This window comes from Tachysurus fulvidraco, chromosome 19 (genome assembly GCF_022655615.1).
Source record: "Tachysurus fulvidraco isolate hzauxx_2018 chromosome 19, HZAU_PFXX_2.0, whole genome shotgun sequence".
Taxonomy (NCBI): Eukaryota; Metazoa; Chordata; class Actinopteri; order Siluriformes; family Bagridae; genus Tachysurus; species Tachysurus fulvidraco.
In genome coordinates, this window is record NC_062536.1 from 2,287,406 (window position 1) to 2,303,308 (window position 15,903).

The 15,903-nt window shown below is 46.7% G+C and overlaps 2 protein-coding genes across 13 annotated transcripts in view; both read right to left on the reverse strand.

Annotated features, from left to right (window-relative positions):
* aebp2 (AE binding protein 2) lies at window positions 1–8,004 on the reverse strand. The gene is made up of 8 exons (XM_027179190.2): window positions 7,433–8,004; window positions 2,181–2,394; window positions 1,947–2,054; window positions 1,632–1,818; window positions 1,409–1,533; window positions 1,159–1,226; window positions 939–1,052; window positions 1–826 (listed from the first exon to the last, which is right to left on the reverse strand). Exons 1-8 carry the CDS (start codon window positions 7,846–7,848, stop codon window positions 814–816), a joined length of 1,245 nt encoding a protein of 414 aa, XP_027034991.1. The 5' UTR covers window positions 7,849–8,004; the 3' UTR covers window positions 1–813.
* Window positions 8,005–9,078: 1,074 nt separating this feature from the next.
* Window positions 9,079–15,903, reverse strand: part of plekha5 (pleckstrin homology domain containing, family A member 5) — a 60,313-nt gene continuing 53,488 nt past the window's right edge. For 4 of the 12 annotated variants that reach the window (XM_027179160.2, XM_047803853.1, XM_047803851.1 and 1 more), the window contains 16 exons: window positions 15,736–15,816; window positions 14,465–14,527; window positions 14,224–14,304; window positions 13,934–14,083; window positions 13,715–13,816; window positions 12,755–12,863; window positions 12,552–12,583; window positions 12,200–12,370; window positions 11,890–12,010; window positions 11,691–11,803; window positions 11,409–11,603; window positions 11,166–11,252; window positions 10,965–11,062; window positions 10,590–10,726; window positions 10,284–10,399; window positions 9,079–10,056 (listed from right to left, as the gene is read on the reverse strand). In XM_027179160.2, coding sequence (XP_027034961.2) covers window positions 10,302–10,399; window positions 10,590–10,726; window positions 10,965–11,062; window positions 11,166–11,252; window positions 11,409–11,603; window positions 11,691–11,803; window positions 11,890–12,010; window positions 12,200–12,370; window positions 12,552–12,583; window positions 12,755–12,863; window positions 13,715–13,816; window positions 13,934–14,083; window positions 14,224–14,304; window positions 14,465–14,527; window positions 15,736–15,816 — 1,638 coding nt within the window. In that variant the 3' untranslated portion in view covers window positions 9,079–10,056; window positions 10,284–10,301. The remainder of the gene's footprint in view (window positions 10,057–10,283; window positions 10,400–10,589; window positions 10,727–10,964; window positions 11,063–11,165; window positions 11,253–11,408; window positions 11,604–11,690; window positions 11,804–11,889; window positions 12,011–12,199; window positions 12,371–12,551; window positions 12,584–12,754; window positions 12,864–13,714; window positions 13,817–13,933; window positions 14,084–14,223; window positions 14,305–14,464; window positions 14,528–15,735; window positions 15,817–15,903) is intronic. The other 8 variants (XM_047803847.1, XM_047803850.1, XM_047803849.1 and 5 more) reach the window with 5 other exon arrangements.

Here is a 15,903-nt window from a genome sequence, read left to right on the forward strand (position 1 = left end):
TGTTTTCAGTTTTTTTTTTACTACAAAGACAGATTTAGGATCCAGCGGTACATCGGCTTGAGTGACTCCGCAGAATCCGGAGCACGACCATTCATCAAAAAAACCCAAAAAAATCTCCTCTATACAAGTCTAAAATGCTAGTGTTTACTGTAGCACCATTTCTTTGAGATGACTTTAGGGTCCTTGGCTCATATCTAACTCGAGTAAGGTCTCTGTCAAAGAGTGCACAGATTAACATGAACATCACTGTCAAGCCCACCAGAGCAGTGAGACTCGACAAACAAACATCGCAGTGAGAAAGGGGTCACTACATCTAGTCCTTTACTAAAAACCTGCTGGAACTGTCGGTGGATTCTGAACAAAAGACCTAATCCCAGTTCTATCTCTGTGCAGTAATATTTACTGAAGGCTGTGGAATATTACAGGTATCTACAGTACAGTAAAATTCTTCAGTACAAAAATATATTACAAATCTCCAGGCGTATTTACATGGGCACTTTCTCAACAAATACATCTAATAGGGTTTCTAATAAAGCTAGTGAGGAAAGCTGTGGACCGGGGGGGGGGGGGGAGGGAGACACTGGAACTTTATAGTGGTACAGAGAAATAAAAAAAATAAAAAGATGCGTTTCAAAGTCTAGCACCAGTCAGAGTCCGATGTTGTGCAAGTTCTTCCTCTTCGTAGATCGAAAACGCTATTAAAATTTGAGCATTTAAAAACAAACAGTAATCAGAATGTTAAGTCCTGCGTCTACGGAGCCACGAGTTCACTTGAGTTTGGAGACATCAGCAGGCCACGATATGCCCCAGCTCCTAGAAGAACATCCTGAAAACACACAAGATCACCGTCAGCAGGAGAGACAGGCACGTTTGATCTTTTCTGGGTCACGGCACCACCGAGAAGCATCTAACCCCACAGGTCTGGAGCAAATGATCACCTGTAGATGTTGGGGTCCAGCAACACGGCCGTATCCTGAGGAAGCTGTGACAGATGAACCACTTTGGTTTTCATCTGCGGTCGGTCGCTCTCGCTCACCCACGCGTCCGGCAGTCTGAGACACAAACACACACAGTGCTGACTGACTGAAACTCTGCTCATTAGGATTCCGTTTCAGAACATCTGTACCTTCACGAAGCAGTAGACTGAACTGTACTCACATGTCCTCTGGGGTCCAGTGGAGCAGCACTTTCACCTTCCCTGAATCCTCTTTCCGTCTCGCAATCACCTGTTAATCACAACACAAATTATGGGGTTTTTTGAGATGTGGCTATTTTTTGGAAGAACCTGATCATCCTGAGGGATAAACAGACAAAACACGAACATGTTCTTACACACACACACACACACACACACACACACACACACACACACACACACACACACACACACACAAACACACACACTCACCGTGCTGTGAAACACCACACTGTGGCCCTTGCCCTGGCTCTCGATGTGGGTTGCCAGATTTAGACAGATGGCACGGTGTCGGATGGCATCCATGGTTTGTGCGTCAAAGAAGTCATGTGGCCGAGCTGAAACAGGCAGTTTGAGTTTAAAATAAGCTGCATTTAAAATACACCATCATCATCATCATCATCATCCCAATCACCACTGAGGCACTGATACATACGTAATGATCTCCTGCTTTTGTTCTTCAGCTTCCTGCGTTTGCTGATGCCCGCTTTGGAAGGTGACTCTTCCTTCAGCTTGGCCTGGCTCGAAAGCTTGGATGAGTTCTGGGAGCTGAAGTGGGTGGGAACATGACGTGCCAGTCCTCCCTGAGAGGCGAAGGTGGCGTTGCAGCCGCCCACAACACACTGAAAACACAGGACGCCATGGAGTGAGTCCAGGCAAAGGGATTTGACAAGAGTGAACTCTCTTAGTGTGTTCAAGTAGTCGTGTCCTTGTAGGTGTCACAAAGCTAGGCAGTGTGAATGAATCGTACCTTAAAAGGTTTATCTCCACTGTGGGACAACATGTGCCTCTGGAGCCAGCTCTGGCTAGTGGAAGGCGTGTTGTACACCTTACAGCCCTTCCACAGACACACAAACACCTAGTGCAGAGAGAGAAACACACACACACACACACACACACTCAGCATGCAGACAGCCAATGGAACAGAATACAGTTTACAAGACGTGGTCTGTCCCTAATAGTGGCAGGACGATGTGGTACTTACCCCTCCACGCTGACCATCCACGTGGACCGAGCGTATGTGTTCGGCCAGGTCCGGGCTGCTGGTGAACAGCAGAGGACACTGATCCCAGCAGCAGGGGTAGGATGAGGAACCTTTGGTAGATACTGGAGCTGCCCCTCCGTGGCCGTTCATCATGGCTGGTGTGGAGCGTCCACTGGATGCTGTGCTCTCCATGTCCATCAGGGTGCTGCTGATACTGAAACACAAACACACCATCATGTGAGCAATTCCCATTTATATTTTAATGGTACAGACGTGTTCACACGAGCTGGACGTCCCGGTCATACAGCTGTAGCTCAGGTGCAACTCAGCAACATGTCCAAATCTGAATCTCTGGATTTTTCTGACCAATCTTCCTCAGCAGGTGTGATCATTTTACACCACTTTACTGTTGGACAAGAAAAAATGAGGGTCGATTTCCCTCTGAATGACAGCAACGCTCAGCATTAGCACGGTCATTAGACGGACACAAACTCCTGTACTCACGTGCCCATGGGTTGGGGCCAATTTTGGTGTTAATGATGCCCAGGTAGCTTTGGGGCAGATCTTCACACCCCAAGCAAAGCCCATGGCAGGTCAATGTAGACATTAGGCCATGAAGAGGACTGATGTAGAGTTGTGGAAATAGCAGCAGCACCCAAACACATAACCCACTAGTCCCTGATGAGGGGACAGAGAACACTATAAGAGCAGAGCAAACACTAACAAGACGAGGGCACTGACTTCAGGCAGAAATGCAGCAGGTTTGGTGTGGAAAGCCTCGAGGTCCAGAGACACTAATCCCTGCAGAGTGGTGCTGGTCCTGCGGCGCTGGGAGATCAGTGCACTGGCAGAACCAGCATAGTCTAATGGGATTAAAAGGTGGCCCAGGGAAAAGGCAGCGCTAACAGCTCTGTGGATGGAGATAGTCCCTTTTGGTGTGTTAGCAACAGTCGTGGGGGGTGGGGGGCAGCACCAGTGTGAATCTTACTCGCCCCTCCGTTAGACAAAGCAATGGCTAACAAATAACAATGGAGCTGTGAGAAAGGGTGAATGGGGCTTTAGGGCAGGCGGTGCCTCTGTGTTTCATTCACTCGCTTTAAACAGAGAGGAAGCCCAGACTTAGTAGTGGGGCAGTTATGAACTCAACTACTGCTACTATATGAGACACAGGAGTCGCTCTATTAGCATCAGTGTAGTAAGTGGTAATATAGTGACCACTGCAGTACGATACAACTGCGGTTTCCATAAGAAGCTATACATTAATCTGCTGCATCTAGCATTGCTGTGTATATAATTGTAGAATGATGACAGCCAATCACATCGCTCCAAAAAAGAACCTCACATCACCTGACTTGTAATGAATATTTCACAATAATCACACTCCCACTTTCCCTTGGTGTTGAAGGAGGAGAGGACATGGGGTGTGAAATGTGCTAGTATACTAATATGCTAGCTAGAGGACAGAGTAGAGTGAAGATCCCCACACGTCTGTATGCTCGGTGTTGTCAGCCATCTTCTCTACAGAAATCAGCAGGTTTCTCTTCACCGTTATTAAACACAGGTTCATCTCACGCCATGCTCCTGAAGATGCTGATGTCTGGTTCATGAGAAACTCCAGCCTCTACAAGACTGAGAGAAACTCTTAGATATAATGACCAGAAGGAGGTTTTTGCATGGCATGCAAACGATCTCGAAAGTGGGTGGAGCTAAATGGTAGGATCCGATTTGGAATTAGCCTGCGGTTAGACTGTGGAAACTGAACAGAACTTCTCTTTAGGGCAAAAGTTTGTGCACACCCTGTTCATCACAGCCATGAAGCTGCTCCACCCTTCAGGAAGGGGACGTGTGTTCATTCACTACAAAAGCGTTCGTGAGATAACACAGTGATGCAAACAGTGAGACATCCTATACAACTGTGTGCTTCGGGGCGTGAGGTAAAATAAATTACAAATAAATAAATAAAAAGCACATATGGTCAGGTGTCCACATACTTTTGGCCATGAAGTGGATCACACCTCAGGTCACAGTCCAGTTTGTAATCACGCTGTTTAATCTGTTTCTCTGTGATTCCGAGGTCAGCTTAGTGCTGCTGGAATCTGCCTTAAAGCTTTAAGTGGCACAAACACAGTGATGTCTGTGGTGCTGCTGCTTTAGAGCTCCTGCAGATACATCTTACAGAAAGGTCAGAAAGAAATGTGTCAGAGGGAAAACAGGAGGGGGGGGGGGATAAAGAGGGAGAAAGAGAGAGATGTAAGTAAGCAGGTGGTGTGCGATGATGGTGTTTGATGGGGTTCTACACTGACATCCTGGTGAAGGGACAGTGTGAGGTCACTGCTAGCTTTCCTGGTGAACTCGTGCTGAAGGGCCAGTAGTGTACAGTGAGTGTAGTGTGTGTAACGAGTGTGTAAAGTGTGTGTAAAGAGTGTGTACAGTGAGTGTAAAGAGTGTGTACAGTGAGTGTAGTGTCTGTAACGAGTGTGTACAGTGAGTGTAAAGTGTGTGTACAGTGAGTGTAGTGTCTGTAACGAGTGTGTAAAGTGAGTGTAACGAGTGTGTACAGTGAGTGTAAAGAGTGTGTACAGTGAGTGTAAAGAGTGTGTACAGTGAGTGTAGTGTGTGTAACGAGTGTGTAAAGTGAGTGTAAAGAGTGTGTACAGTGAGTGTAGTGTGTGTAACGAGTGTGTAAAGTGAGTGTAAAGAGTGTGTACAGTGAGTGTAGTGTGTGTAACGAGTGTGTAAAGTGAGTGTAAAGAGTGTACAGAGAGTGTAAAGAGAGTGTACAGTGAGTGTAAAGAGTGTACAGTGAGTGTAAAGAGTGTACAGAGTGTAAAGAGTGTGTACAGTGAGTGTAAAGAGTGTACAGTGAGTGTAAAGAGTGTACAGAGAGTGTAAAGAGTGTACAGAGAGTGTAAAGAGTGTACAGAGAGTGTAAAGAGTGTACAGAGAGTGTAAAGAGTGTACAGAGAGTGTAAAGAGTGTACAGAGAGTGTAAAGAGTGTACAGAGTGTAAAGAGTGTACAGTGAGTGTAAAGAGTGTGTACAGTGAGTGCAAAGAGTGTACAGAGAGTGTAAAGAGTGTACAGAGAGTGTAGAGAGTGTAAAGAGTGTACAGAATGTGTAAAGTGGGTGTAAAGAGTGTACAGAGAGTGTAAAGAGTGTACAGAGTGTGTACAGTGGGTGTAAAGAGTGTAAAGAGAGTGTACAGAGAGTGTAAAGAGTGTACAGAGAGTGTAAAGAGTGTACAGAGTGTGTACAGTGGGTGTAAAGAGTGTAAAGAGAGTGTACAGAGAGTGTAAAGAGTGTACAGAGAGTGTAAAGAGAGTGTACAGAGAGTGTAAAGAGTGTACAGAGAGTGTAAAGAGAGTGTACAGAGAGTGTAAAGAGAGTGTACAGAGAGTGTAAAGAGTGTACAGAGAGTGTAAAGAGAGTGTACAGAGAGTGTACAGAGAGTGTACAGTGGGTGTAAAGAGTGTACAGAGTGTAAAGAGTGTGTAAAGTGGGTGTAGAGTGTACAGAGAGTGTAAAGAGTGTAGAGAGTGTAAAGAGTGTGTAAAGTGGGTGTAGAGTGTACAGAGAGTGTAAAGAGTGTAGAGAGTGTAAAGAGTGTACAGAGTGTGTACAGTGGGTGTAAAGAGTGTACAGAGAGTGTAAAGAGTGTGTACAGAGTGTGTACAGAGAGTGTAAATGTTAAGTGAGTGTACAGGGAGTGTACAATAAGTGTACAGTGAGGGTACAGAGTGTGTACAGTGAGTATAAAGAGAGTGCGAACAGTGTGTGTGTAAAGTGTGTGTAAAGTGTGTACAGAGAGTGTAGTGTGTGTAAAGTGTGTACAGTGTGTGTAAAGTGTGTACAGTGTGTGTAGTGTGTGTAAAGTGTGTACAGTGTGTGTACAGTGTGTGTAGTGTGTGTAAAGTGTGTACAGTGTGTGTAAAGTGTGTACAGTGTGTGTACAGTGTGTACAGTGTGTGTAAAGTGTGTACAGTGAGTGTACAGTGTGTGTAAAGTGTGTACAGTGTGTGTAAAGTGTGTACAGTGTGTGTAGTGTGTGTAAAGTGTGTACAGTGTGTGTAAAGTGTGTACAGTGTGTGTAAAGTGTGTACAGTGTGTGTAGTGTGTGTAAAGTGTGTACAGTGTGTGTAAAGAGTGTACAGAGAGTGTAAAGAGAGTGTACAGAGAGTGTACAGAGAGTGTACAGAGAGTGTACAGAGAGTGTACAGTGGGTGTAAAGAGTGTACAGAGTGTAAAGAGTGTGTAAAGTGGGTGTAGAGTGTACAGAGAGTGTAAAGAGTGTAGAGAGTGTAAAGAGTGTGTAAAGTGTGTACAGTGTGTGTAGTGTGTGTAAAGTGTGTACAGAGAGTGTAAAGAGTGTACAGAGAGTGTAAAGAGAGTGTACAGAGAGTGTACAGAGAGTGTACAGTGGGTGTAAAGAGTGTACAGAGTGTAAAGAGTGTGTAAAGTGGGTGTAGAGTGTACAGAGAGTGTAAAGAGTGTAGAGAGTGTAAAGAGTGTGTAAAGTGGGTGTAGAGTGTACAGAGAGTGTAAAGAGTGTAGAGAGTGTAAAGAGTGTACAGAGTGTGTACAGTGGGTGTAAAGAGTGTACAGAGAGTGTAAAGAGTGTGTACAGAGTGTGTACAGAGAGTGTAAATGTTAAGTGAGTGTACAGGGAGTGTACAATAAGTGTACAGTGAGGGTACAGAGTGTGTACAGTGAGTATAAAGAGAGTGCGAACAGTGTGTGTGTAAAGTGTGTGTAAAGTGTGTACAGAGAGTGTAGTGTGTGTAAAGTGTGTACAGTGTGTGTAAAGTGTGTACAGTGTGTGTAGTGTGTGTAAAGTGTGTACAGTGTGTGTACAGTGTGTGTAGTGTGTGTAAAGTGTGTACAGTGTGTGTAAAGTGTGTACAGTGTGTGTACAGTGTGTACAGTGTGTGTAAAGTGTGTACAGTGAGTGTACAGTGTGTGTAAAGTGTGTACAGTGTGTGTAAAGTGTGTACAGTGTGTGTAGTGTGTGTAAAGTGTGTACAGTGTGTGTAAAGTGTGTACAGTGTGTGTAAAGTGTGTACAGTGTGTGTAGTGTGTGTAAAGTGTGTACAGTGTGTGTAAAGTGTGTACAGTGTGTGTAGTGTGTGTAAAGTGTGTACAGTGTGTGTAAAGTGTGTACAGTGAGTGTACAGTGTGTGTACAGTGAGTGTACAGTAAGTGTGTATAATGAGTGTGTACAGTGTGTGTGTACAGTGTGTGTGTGTACAGTGTACCTGTCCTCCGAGTCAATACGACTGAGCGGTTCCCCATCAGAGGAGGAGATCTCCACACTGGGCCTGCGCTTGATTTCATGGCCCGGTTTGTGTTCAGTCTTGGTGCCGGCGCAGTGTAGCGGTGAGGACACGTTCTCGTCCTCCCTTTGTTCTTGTCTCAGCTCCCCCGTCACGTGTGTGGAGCCCTGCGTGTTCCCGACGCCTTTGTGTGCGGACTGCGTGTCCATGCGCTTGTCCTCCAGCCCGTTACACGCGTTCTCCCCCGACTGGAGCTCGCCCTGATCGTCCATGTGAACGCACTGTTCCGGTTCGTGGTCCGGAGCGCGCAGGCCCTCGGGCTTAGCCGGGCCGCTGTGCTCGTCACTGGGGCTCGGGGAGTCCTGCTCGGACGTGTCGGTGCTGGCGGAAGAAGACATCCCGAGTGTCGCGAGCGATTGTGTCGTGTAACCGGACGCTGAAAGTTTCGGGGACAGAAAAGAGAAAGGAAATCGGTTGTCGTCGGGACGCTAGCAGGAGTGTGCGCGCGCACGCACACACACACACACACACACACACACACACACACACACACACACGCGCGCGCGCGCGCGCGCAAGGACGTGAGGGGCGGGGCTACGGGGTGACGCAGGGCTCCGTGCCTCCACGTGCTGGTGACGCCGCCTCGCTGCTGAATAACATGCTGTGTTCGTGTCGGAGTGGGAAGTGTGACGTCACTGTGACCGTTAGGGCTGTGTGATGTGCAGTAGTGTGACTTATATAACACTCCCCACACTTTATATAGCGTTATATCGCCTTTATACACACACACAGCACTGAGTGTACACGTGATCTCTCCTGCTAGCTGTGTGTTAGTGTATTACAGTGTAAAGGTAAGACGTGCTGCTGTTTACTGGTCCCGCTGGGAGCCGCCATCTTAGTGTGACGTCACTCTCTGACCCCGGTGACGGATTTCCCGAGGCGGAAGTCGGGAATTCCGAGTTCGACTCTTTAGTTATACTGCAGTAGTAGTGCAGACTGATGTCCAGCAGGTGGCGCTGGTTCTGGTGTAATAAAGGATTATTTATCTTCTATCATAAAGCAGACAATTCTTATTTTGTCTGGATATATACCTCAAACCTCAATCATATATACCTGTATATACCTCAAACCTCATACATACCTCTATCATATATACCTCATATATAACTGCAGTAGTGCACTGCAGACTGATGTCCAGCAGGTGGCGCTGGTTCTGGTGTAATAAATGATTATCTCCTATCATAAAGCAGACAATTCTTATTTTGTCTGGATATATACCTCAAACCTCATATATACCTCATCTATACCGCATACCTCATATATACCTCTATAATATATACCTCATATATAACTGCAGTAGTGCACTGCAGACTTATGTCCAGCAGGTGGCGCTGGTTCAGGTGTAATGAAGAATTATTTATCTCCTGACTATCATAAAGCAGACAATTCTTATTTTGTACGATTACTAGGATGTTTATTGTTTTTGACGCATTATTATACCTGGATATATACCTCATACCTACCTCATATATACCCCATATGACTAATATGCGATCATCTTACATCAACTGTAATCATGTTTTAATGTCAGATCCACAGACAACAGCAACAACAAAATAATTCACAGCCACCTTTTATAAGAACATTTATTTCACATGATATAAAACAGATGAGATTTGCATATTGACTCCTTAGATAAGCTTTTTAGAATTTTATTGTATGGTGTACAATATATACAATATGATCTTTACATCTTCTACAATAAAGTGAACACCGAAACCCTGGTTATTGCTTATTTTAAGCTTTACATGTGCTATACGTTCCCTAGAGCTGGACCCCAACATGAACAGAGACCACACTAAAACAAATCTTTAATTAATACTCTCTTTAATACTTTAGTTAAATAGATTTCAGCCATAGAAATATAAAATGAACGTTCATGAATGTTCTTTCAGGGGAACGGTGCTGCAGGAAATCACAGACAATCTAAAGGTTCTTTACAAAGCTAAAATCACATCTTTTCATCTGTAGTGTTAAGAGCAGTGCTTTAATGGAATCGGACGTCTTCTGTACAGATCAGCTGATATCCACATGTTACTAGTTAAAAAAAGGAAAGAGAATCAGTGAGGTCTTATACAGTGCAAAAGAGATGAACGCTAAAAGCCAAAGTTTATTAAATAAAGAAAGAAGCAGATTGTGTGTGTGTGTGTGTGTGTGTGTGTGTGTGGCTTTAACACACGTCCCACCCGCTGAAGAGACCGTGACTGCTCTGAATAATAAAAGTGTAAATCAGAGGCGCCTGCTTACAGCACTGCTCCTTACCCATGTTATACAAAACGCCTCCTCCAGTCGACACGATAAGCCGTGAACATTATAAATAAGAACATTAAGAACTCTACACCTGTGTGTATAAGTCTTCTGTGGCAGTTGGGAGACAGGGCGATGGCTTGAGCTGCGACTGCGGTGTGATGTTGGTTACTGCCTCTCGCTGCTCTGCAAGGCGACAGCGGCGCTTTTTGGTTCTCCTGCTGGACCTCCTCCTTCACGTGTCAGTATTTATGGACCTCGCTGGCTGGTAGGGAGCAGAATCCATCAGCTATTTCATCCTTTTAGAACACAGAGAGCTGTAAATCTGACTACAGAACCTGAACACTACATGTACATGTGCAGGCTTTAGCTTCACACGTAGCTAGGAAACATGTCATGCTGGTTGTAGCACTGGCTGATGTTAGGCGAGTCAGATTATGAGGTTAACTCAAAAATTCTAGTCTTCTGCACTCCTCACACTTTACTAAAGTCTGGCTAGTCAGAGAGGATGAATTTTAACCCTTACTGTACTGTTCTTCCTCCACTACACACACATGAAGTGGGAGCCATCGGGGAGGTGAGGAGGGGAGGAGGGAAGAGGAGAGGTGCTCGGAGACTGAGGTGAACTCGAGAGGCTGTTCACTGCAAACCGTGTGACACGACAAGAGTGTTAATACACACACACACACACACACACACACACACACACACACACACACACACACACACACATACATTACAAGCAAAATATTAATGGGACATGTTATTTGGACAGAAAAAACACATGGTCCTAGCACTACAGCTCCGTGCCAGCATGCGTCACTGCTCTCACCTGAAACCGTGGTGCTGTGTTTGGAGGACGTCCGAGTGTACGAGTCCTTGATGATCGGCTCTTGACTTTGTCCAGAGAGAGTCTCGTCATCGTCGTTTTCCTCCGTGTCCACTCGTACCATCACTGCAGTCTGCACACTGACACACGACACTGACCACTGTAGACACTCACGACACTCTCATAGCACACGTGTACACGCATACACACGTGTATACACACGTGAGTTACAAACATGAATGTATTCACACACATGTACACATATATATACACACAAAAACACACGGATACACACAAGTAAATATGTACACACCTGTATACACACACACACACACACATCTGTACACACACACACACACAGTGAGAGGAAACCCTTACCTGTCCTCGGTGCCCAGGGCTCTGTGGTGCTCAGGGCTTGTTCTGGCTTCAGAGACCTTTTCTCCAAACTCAGACCCTGACACGTTCCCTTGTAGCTGCTGATTGGAAAGGGGAACAAAGCAGGAGGTGATTATTATGGGCTCAGATCTCAGGAGCAGGTGAAGCAGTGACACACACAAAAGCCAGCACTTGCCCACTTACCTTCAGTGCTTTGCAGTTTTCTTTAAACATAGAGGCTCTGAACTGGTTGGAGTCTCCAACTGATATCTCCCTTCTTTTTGTGCTCATCTAACACACACACACACACACACACACACACACACACACACACACACACACACACACACACACACACACAGGTTATTTAATACTAAAGTACATTACTGATGCTGCGGCAGTGCACAGAGCATGTGTGAGGAGGATGTGTGAGGAGGATGATGCCACCTGCAGGGTGTAATAATTGGAGGTGTCTTTGGTGAAGGAAAGACTGCGAGAAAGAGAGCTGTCTTCTCTCCTCCTTTCTCGCAGCGCGCCCTGCTGGTGCCTCCGAATCCGCTCCATTTGCTCCTCCACGCTCATGCGCTGCCGGACTCCCTCCACACCACCACTCCCATGCTCCATGGCACTGTTAGCGTGGCTCTAAGATGAAGAGAAGAGGAAGGACATGACATGGATACGTATACAGACACGGGCTTGTACCTTTTCCTGCGTTTAGAAGGGACCTACTCTTTTGGGTTCAGGTTTCTTGGCCTTCCTCAAAGTCACATAAGAAGCGATGGTGGAGGACACGGGTACAGGCGACTTAGTCCTGGGGCTCACTATTCCCACAGGATAGGGCACTGACAACAAGAAGAGCTATGAAAATGAGGTCTGAGGGATGAAACTGGTTTGTACCGTAGTCCAAAAAAAAAGCACTCCAGATCACCTTTAGTAGTAGACGAGTCTTTCTCAGCAGCCTGTTCGGATTTCTCCTCTCCGTTGCTCTCGTCTACTTCAGCCACGGTGGTGAGCTCTGGCTCGCTCTTATACAGCCTGTAGTCTGGACCCTGTGGAGGATCAGGCCTTAACGTCATCCTGTTACTCACACAGTGTTGTATAGGTATACGTGAATAAGGATGGGAATGATGGCCCTAACACCCTAGTATACGACAGGCGATGGAGACTGAAGGCTAGTGAAGGATCATGGTTGTGATGGCGATGGGATGGAATAAGACCAGGGTTCAGCAGCATCTTACGCTGTGACTGCCATTGCGTTGGGCAGCTTTGCGGTCTTCAGGCTGGTGAGGACCTGTGCGAGGTGGGTGGAGCTGAGGGTGGCCGGGGCCGGGCAGGTGGGGCACACACAGGCGCCCTCTGCCCTCATAAAGGTGGGGGAGCGGAGGACGTGGGGGCACCGAATCAGACTCCTACAGATCCAAAATAGTCCCAAGACATTTGTACAGATCCAAAATAGTCCCAAGAACAGTCCTGACTGGAACACTGAGGTTTAAATTGAGTCTGTGTGTGTGTGTGTGTGTGTGTGTGTGTGTGTGTGTGTGTGTGTGTGTGTGTGTGTGTGCATTGCTGTGTGATATACATCATACATACCTCCTTTTTCTGGAGACCCGATAAAGGAAAGCCTGTGGAAGATAAAGATACATCTAGAAAAGTGACTCATAAGACTCTTGTACTCAGTAGAGTGGTGATGATGATGATGTGTGTGTGTGTGTGTGTGTGTGTGTGTGTGTGTGTGTGTGTGTGTGTGTGTGTGTGTGTGTGTGAGTGAGTGAGTGAGTGTGTGAGGGTCTCACTGGGTTCAGCGCTTCTCTTTGGCTTGTGTTTGTTCAGTGCATCCATCACGTCCTGAATCCTCCACAGCTCCTTCTGAATCTGCACATGCTGCTGACTGGGGGGTTCTGTCTGTGAACACAACACATCTGTCTGTGAACACAACAACACATCTGTCTGTGAACACAACACCACATCTGTATGATGAGAGCTGACTGGGGGGGGGGTTCTGTCTGTGAACACACCACATCTGTATGATGAGAGCTGACTGGGGGGGGTTCTGTCTGTGAACACAACAGCACATCTGTATGATGAGAGCTGACTGGGGGGGGGGGTTCTTTCAGTGAACACAACACATCTGTATGAGAGCTGACTGGGGGGGGGTTCTGTCTGTGAACACAACAGCACATCTGTATGATGAGAGCTGACTGGGGGGGGGTTCTGTCTGTGAACACAACACATCTGTATGATGAGAGCTGACTGGGGGGGGATTCTGTCTGTGAACACAACAGCACATAGGTATGATGAGAGCTGACTGGGGGGGGGGTTCTGTCTGTGAACACAACACATCTGTATGAGAGCTGACTGGGGGGGGGGGGTTATTTCTGTGAACACAACACATCTGTATGAGAGCTGACTGGGGGGGGGGGTTCTGTCTGTGAACACAACACCACATCTGTATGTTGAGAGCTGACTGGGGGGGGGGTTTGTCTGTGAAAGAGAACAGCATGGGGGGGGGTTCTGTCTGTGAACACAACAGCACATCTGTATGATGAGAGCTGACTGGGGGGGGGGTTTGTCTGTGAACACAACACCACATCTGTATGATGAGAGCTGACTGGGGGGGGGTTCTGTCTGTGAACACAACACATCTGTATGATGAGAGCTGACTGGGGGGGGGGTTCTGTCTGTGAACACAACACATCTGTATGATGACTGCAGATCTTCTCAGTAATGGAGAGTGTAGAGACTTGGACAGGAACCTGTGGGCTGCCGAGAGCCTCCAGCTGATCCAGCAGGTTCCTCTTAGCCAAAGTCACATCGCTCTCCAGTTTGTCGTACTCCTTCCAGCTCCTTTCCAGTTCCTGGAGAACATCACAATAAACACATAACACACAACTTGTAGCACTCCCTTGTTGTACTCTACATGTCCGTGTGTGTGTGTGTGTGTGTGTGTGTGTGTGTGTGAGAGAGAGACTCACAGTGCTGACTCGGACTAGTTCTCTACAGGAGCTCAGGAGGCCATTCTGCAGCACGTCCCTCTGCTGGATGAGGCTCTGCATGGTGGTTGGGTTCTCCACGCTCATCTCCAGCTCTTGGCTGGCTGATAACAGTGCTGTTTCTAGGGTGTGCTACAGACACAGGAGATCCAACACCACACACACACAGATCAGCACCTCCAGGTGTGTGTGTGTGTGTGTGTGTGTGTGTGTGTGTGTGTGTGTGTGTGTCATCAGAGTTATCTTGTATTCATATTATCTTAATCCTTTACCTTCTCTCTGTGGAGCTGCTGAAGCTTCTCCTCTTGTGTCCGCACCACTTTGCCTTGTTCACACAATCTGCTTAACTTTGCCTATAAACACACAGGAAATTGCTCTCACGTCTCAGGACGCCGTAGCATGGGGCTAATAATCATTATAACTGTTATAAGCAGTCTGTGTTTTCATATGTATCTGTTCAGACACGATAGACATGACGCCAATGAGTGTAAGAATTACTGTAATAAGACTTACATCAACATCAAGCTCTTCAGGTCTGTAGCCATAAACCGCATCATTGTACGCGTCAGGACTCATCTGCAAGAACAAGCAGCAGTTAGACCCGGGTCTGATCTATAGCTACCCTCACCCTGTGGTATTGCCCCCGAACCTGAGCGAGAGTCAGACGGATAATGAGCGTCATCTCTCTCTCTTATTACAGAGGCACTAGAGCACCAGTCAAAGTTTAGGATACAAATGTTCTAGTGCTCGGGTTGTACCCCATATGTGCAGACCAATATGGGTAACATAATCCATATTCTCTCTCTCTCTCTCTCTCTCTCTCTCTCTCACACACACACACACACACACACACACACACACACACACACACACACACACACACACACTCTTGATGATAAAGGAAGCGGGGGGAGTGCGGATGAGCAGTCAGGTCAGCAGCAGCACTTTTATCAGCGGTGACATTCTAAAAGTGGCGTACTTGTGTGTGTGTGTGTGTGTGTGTGAAACATTCAAAAGTCGTATTACGAGGCAGACCGAGAGCAGACACACACACATACACACACACACACATACATACACACACGGAAAGATGCCATTTTATATGGAACAGAATAACTAGCATGGACCTTTCCACAGAATGCAGGAGGAGGATGAAATCTAAATTAGAACAAACGTCCCCATGGGTTTATTTATTTATTTATTTTTTGAAAGGCTAGGCTGGTGTGAGTCCTATCAGCTGACCCCCATGGCACGTCATGGCAGATCCTCTCAGGTAATGAAAAGCAGGATGCAGCAAGCGTGGCTGAGAGGAAGTGAGTCATAATGAGCTGATAGGCTCGTTTGTCCTCATTCCCTTCACTAGATCGACAGAAAGTCCCCAGCTAACTGGTGGGAATGAGAGGCTCCAGCTCCTTTTACTCACAAACAGCACAAAAGGAAAAAAAACCATCAACACACACTTTGTAAAATGGTGTCCAGATCAGTCCCCTTGCCTTAGGTATTTATTCTGTTTAAGTGATGCATGAATGGTCATTGCGAATGACTGTCGATGGGGTGATCAGGCCAGCGTCTGTCGGAGCGTTTGCATGGCGTTGTTGTCGAGAACACGAGAATACATTCAAGCCATGCCAACACCATTTGCAGGAAAATAACAACCACCAAAAAGAAGGATGGGATGTGCTGCAACAGAGCCGACACTGGATGAGACCGTGAGGGAGGAGGGACGGGGGGTCCTGTGATACGTGAGACGGGTGCGGAAAACCGGGTGGACATCAAGACCTTACTTGCTGGTATAGCTGAGGCCTCGGTGCCGAGCTCTCAATCATAGTGTGAATCATGAAGATTATAGGCTCATTCTGCTTCATCTGGTGTAGTGAGGAGGAGGAGGAGGAGGAGGAGGAAGAGCATTCAGCATAGAACACAACTGCTAGAAATTACAAAAGGTGTGTGCA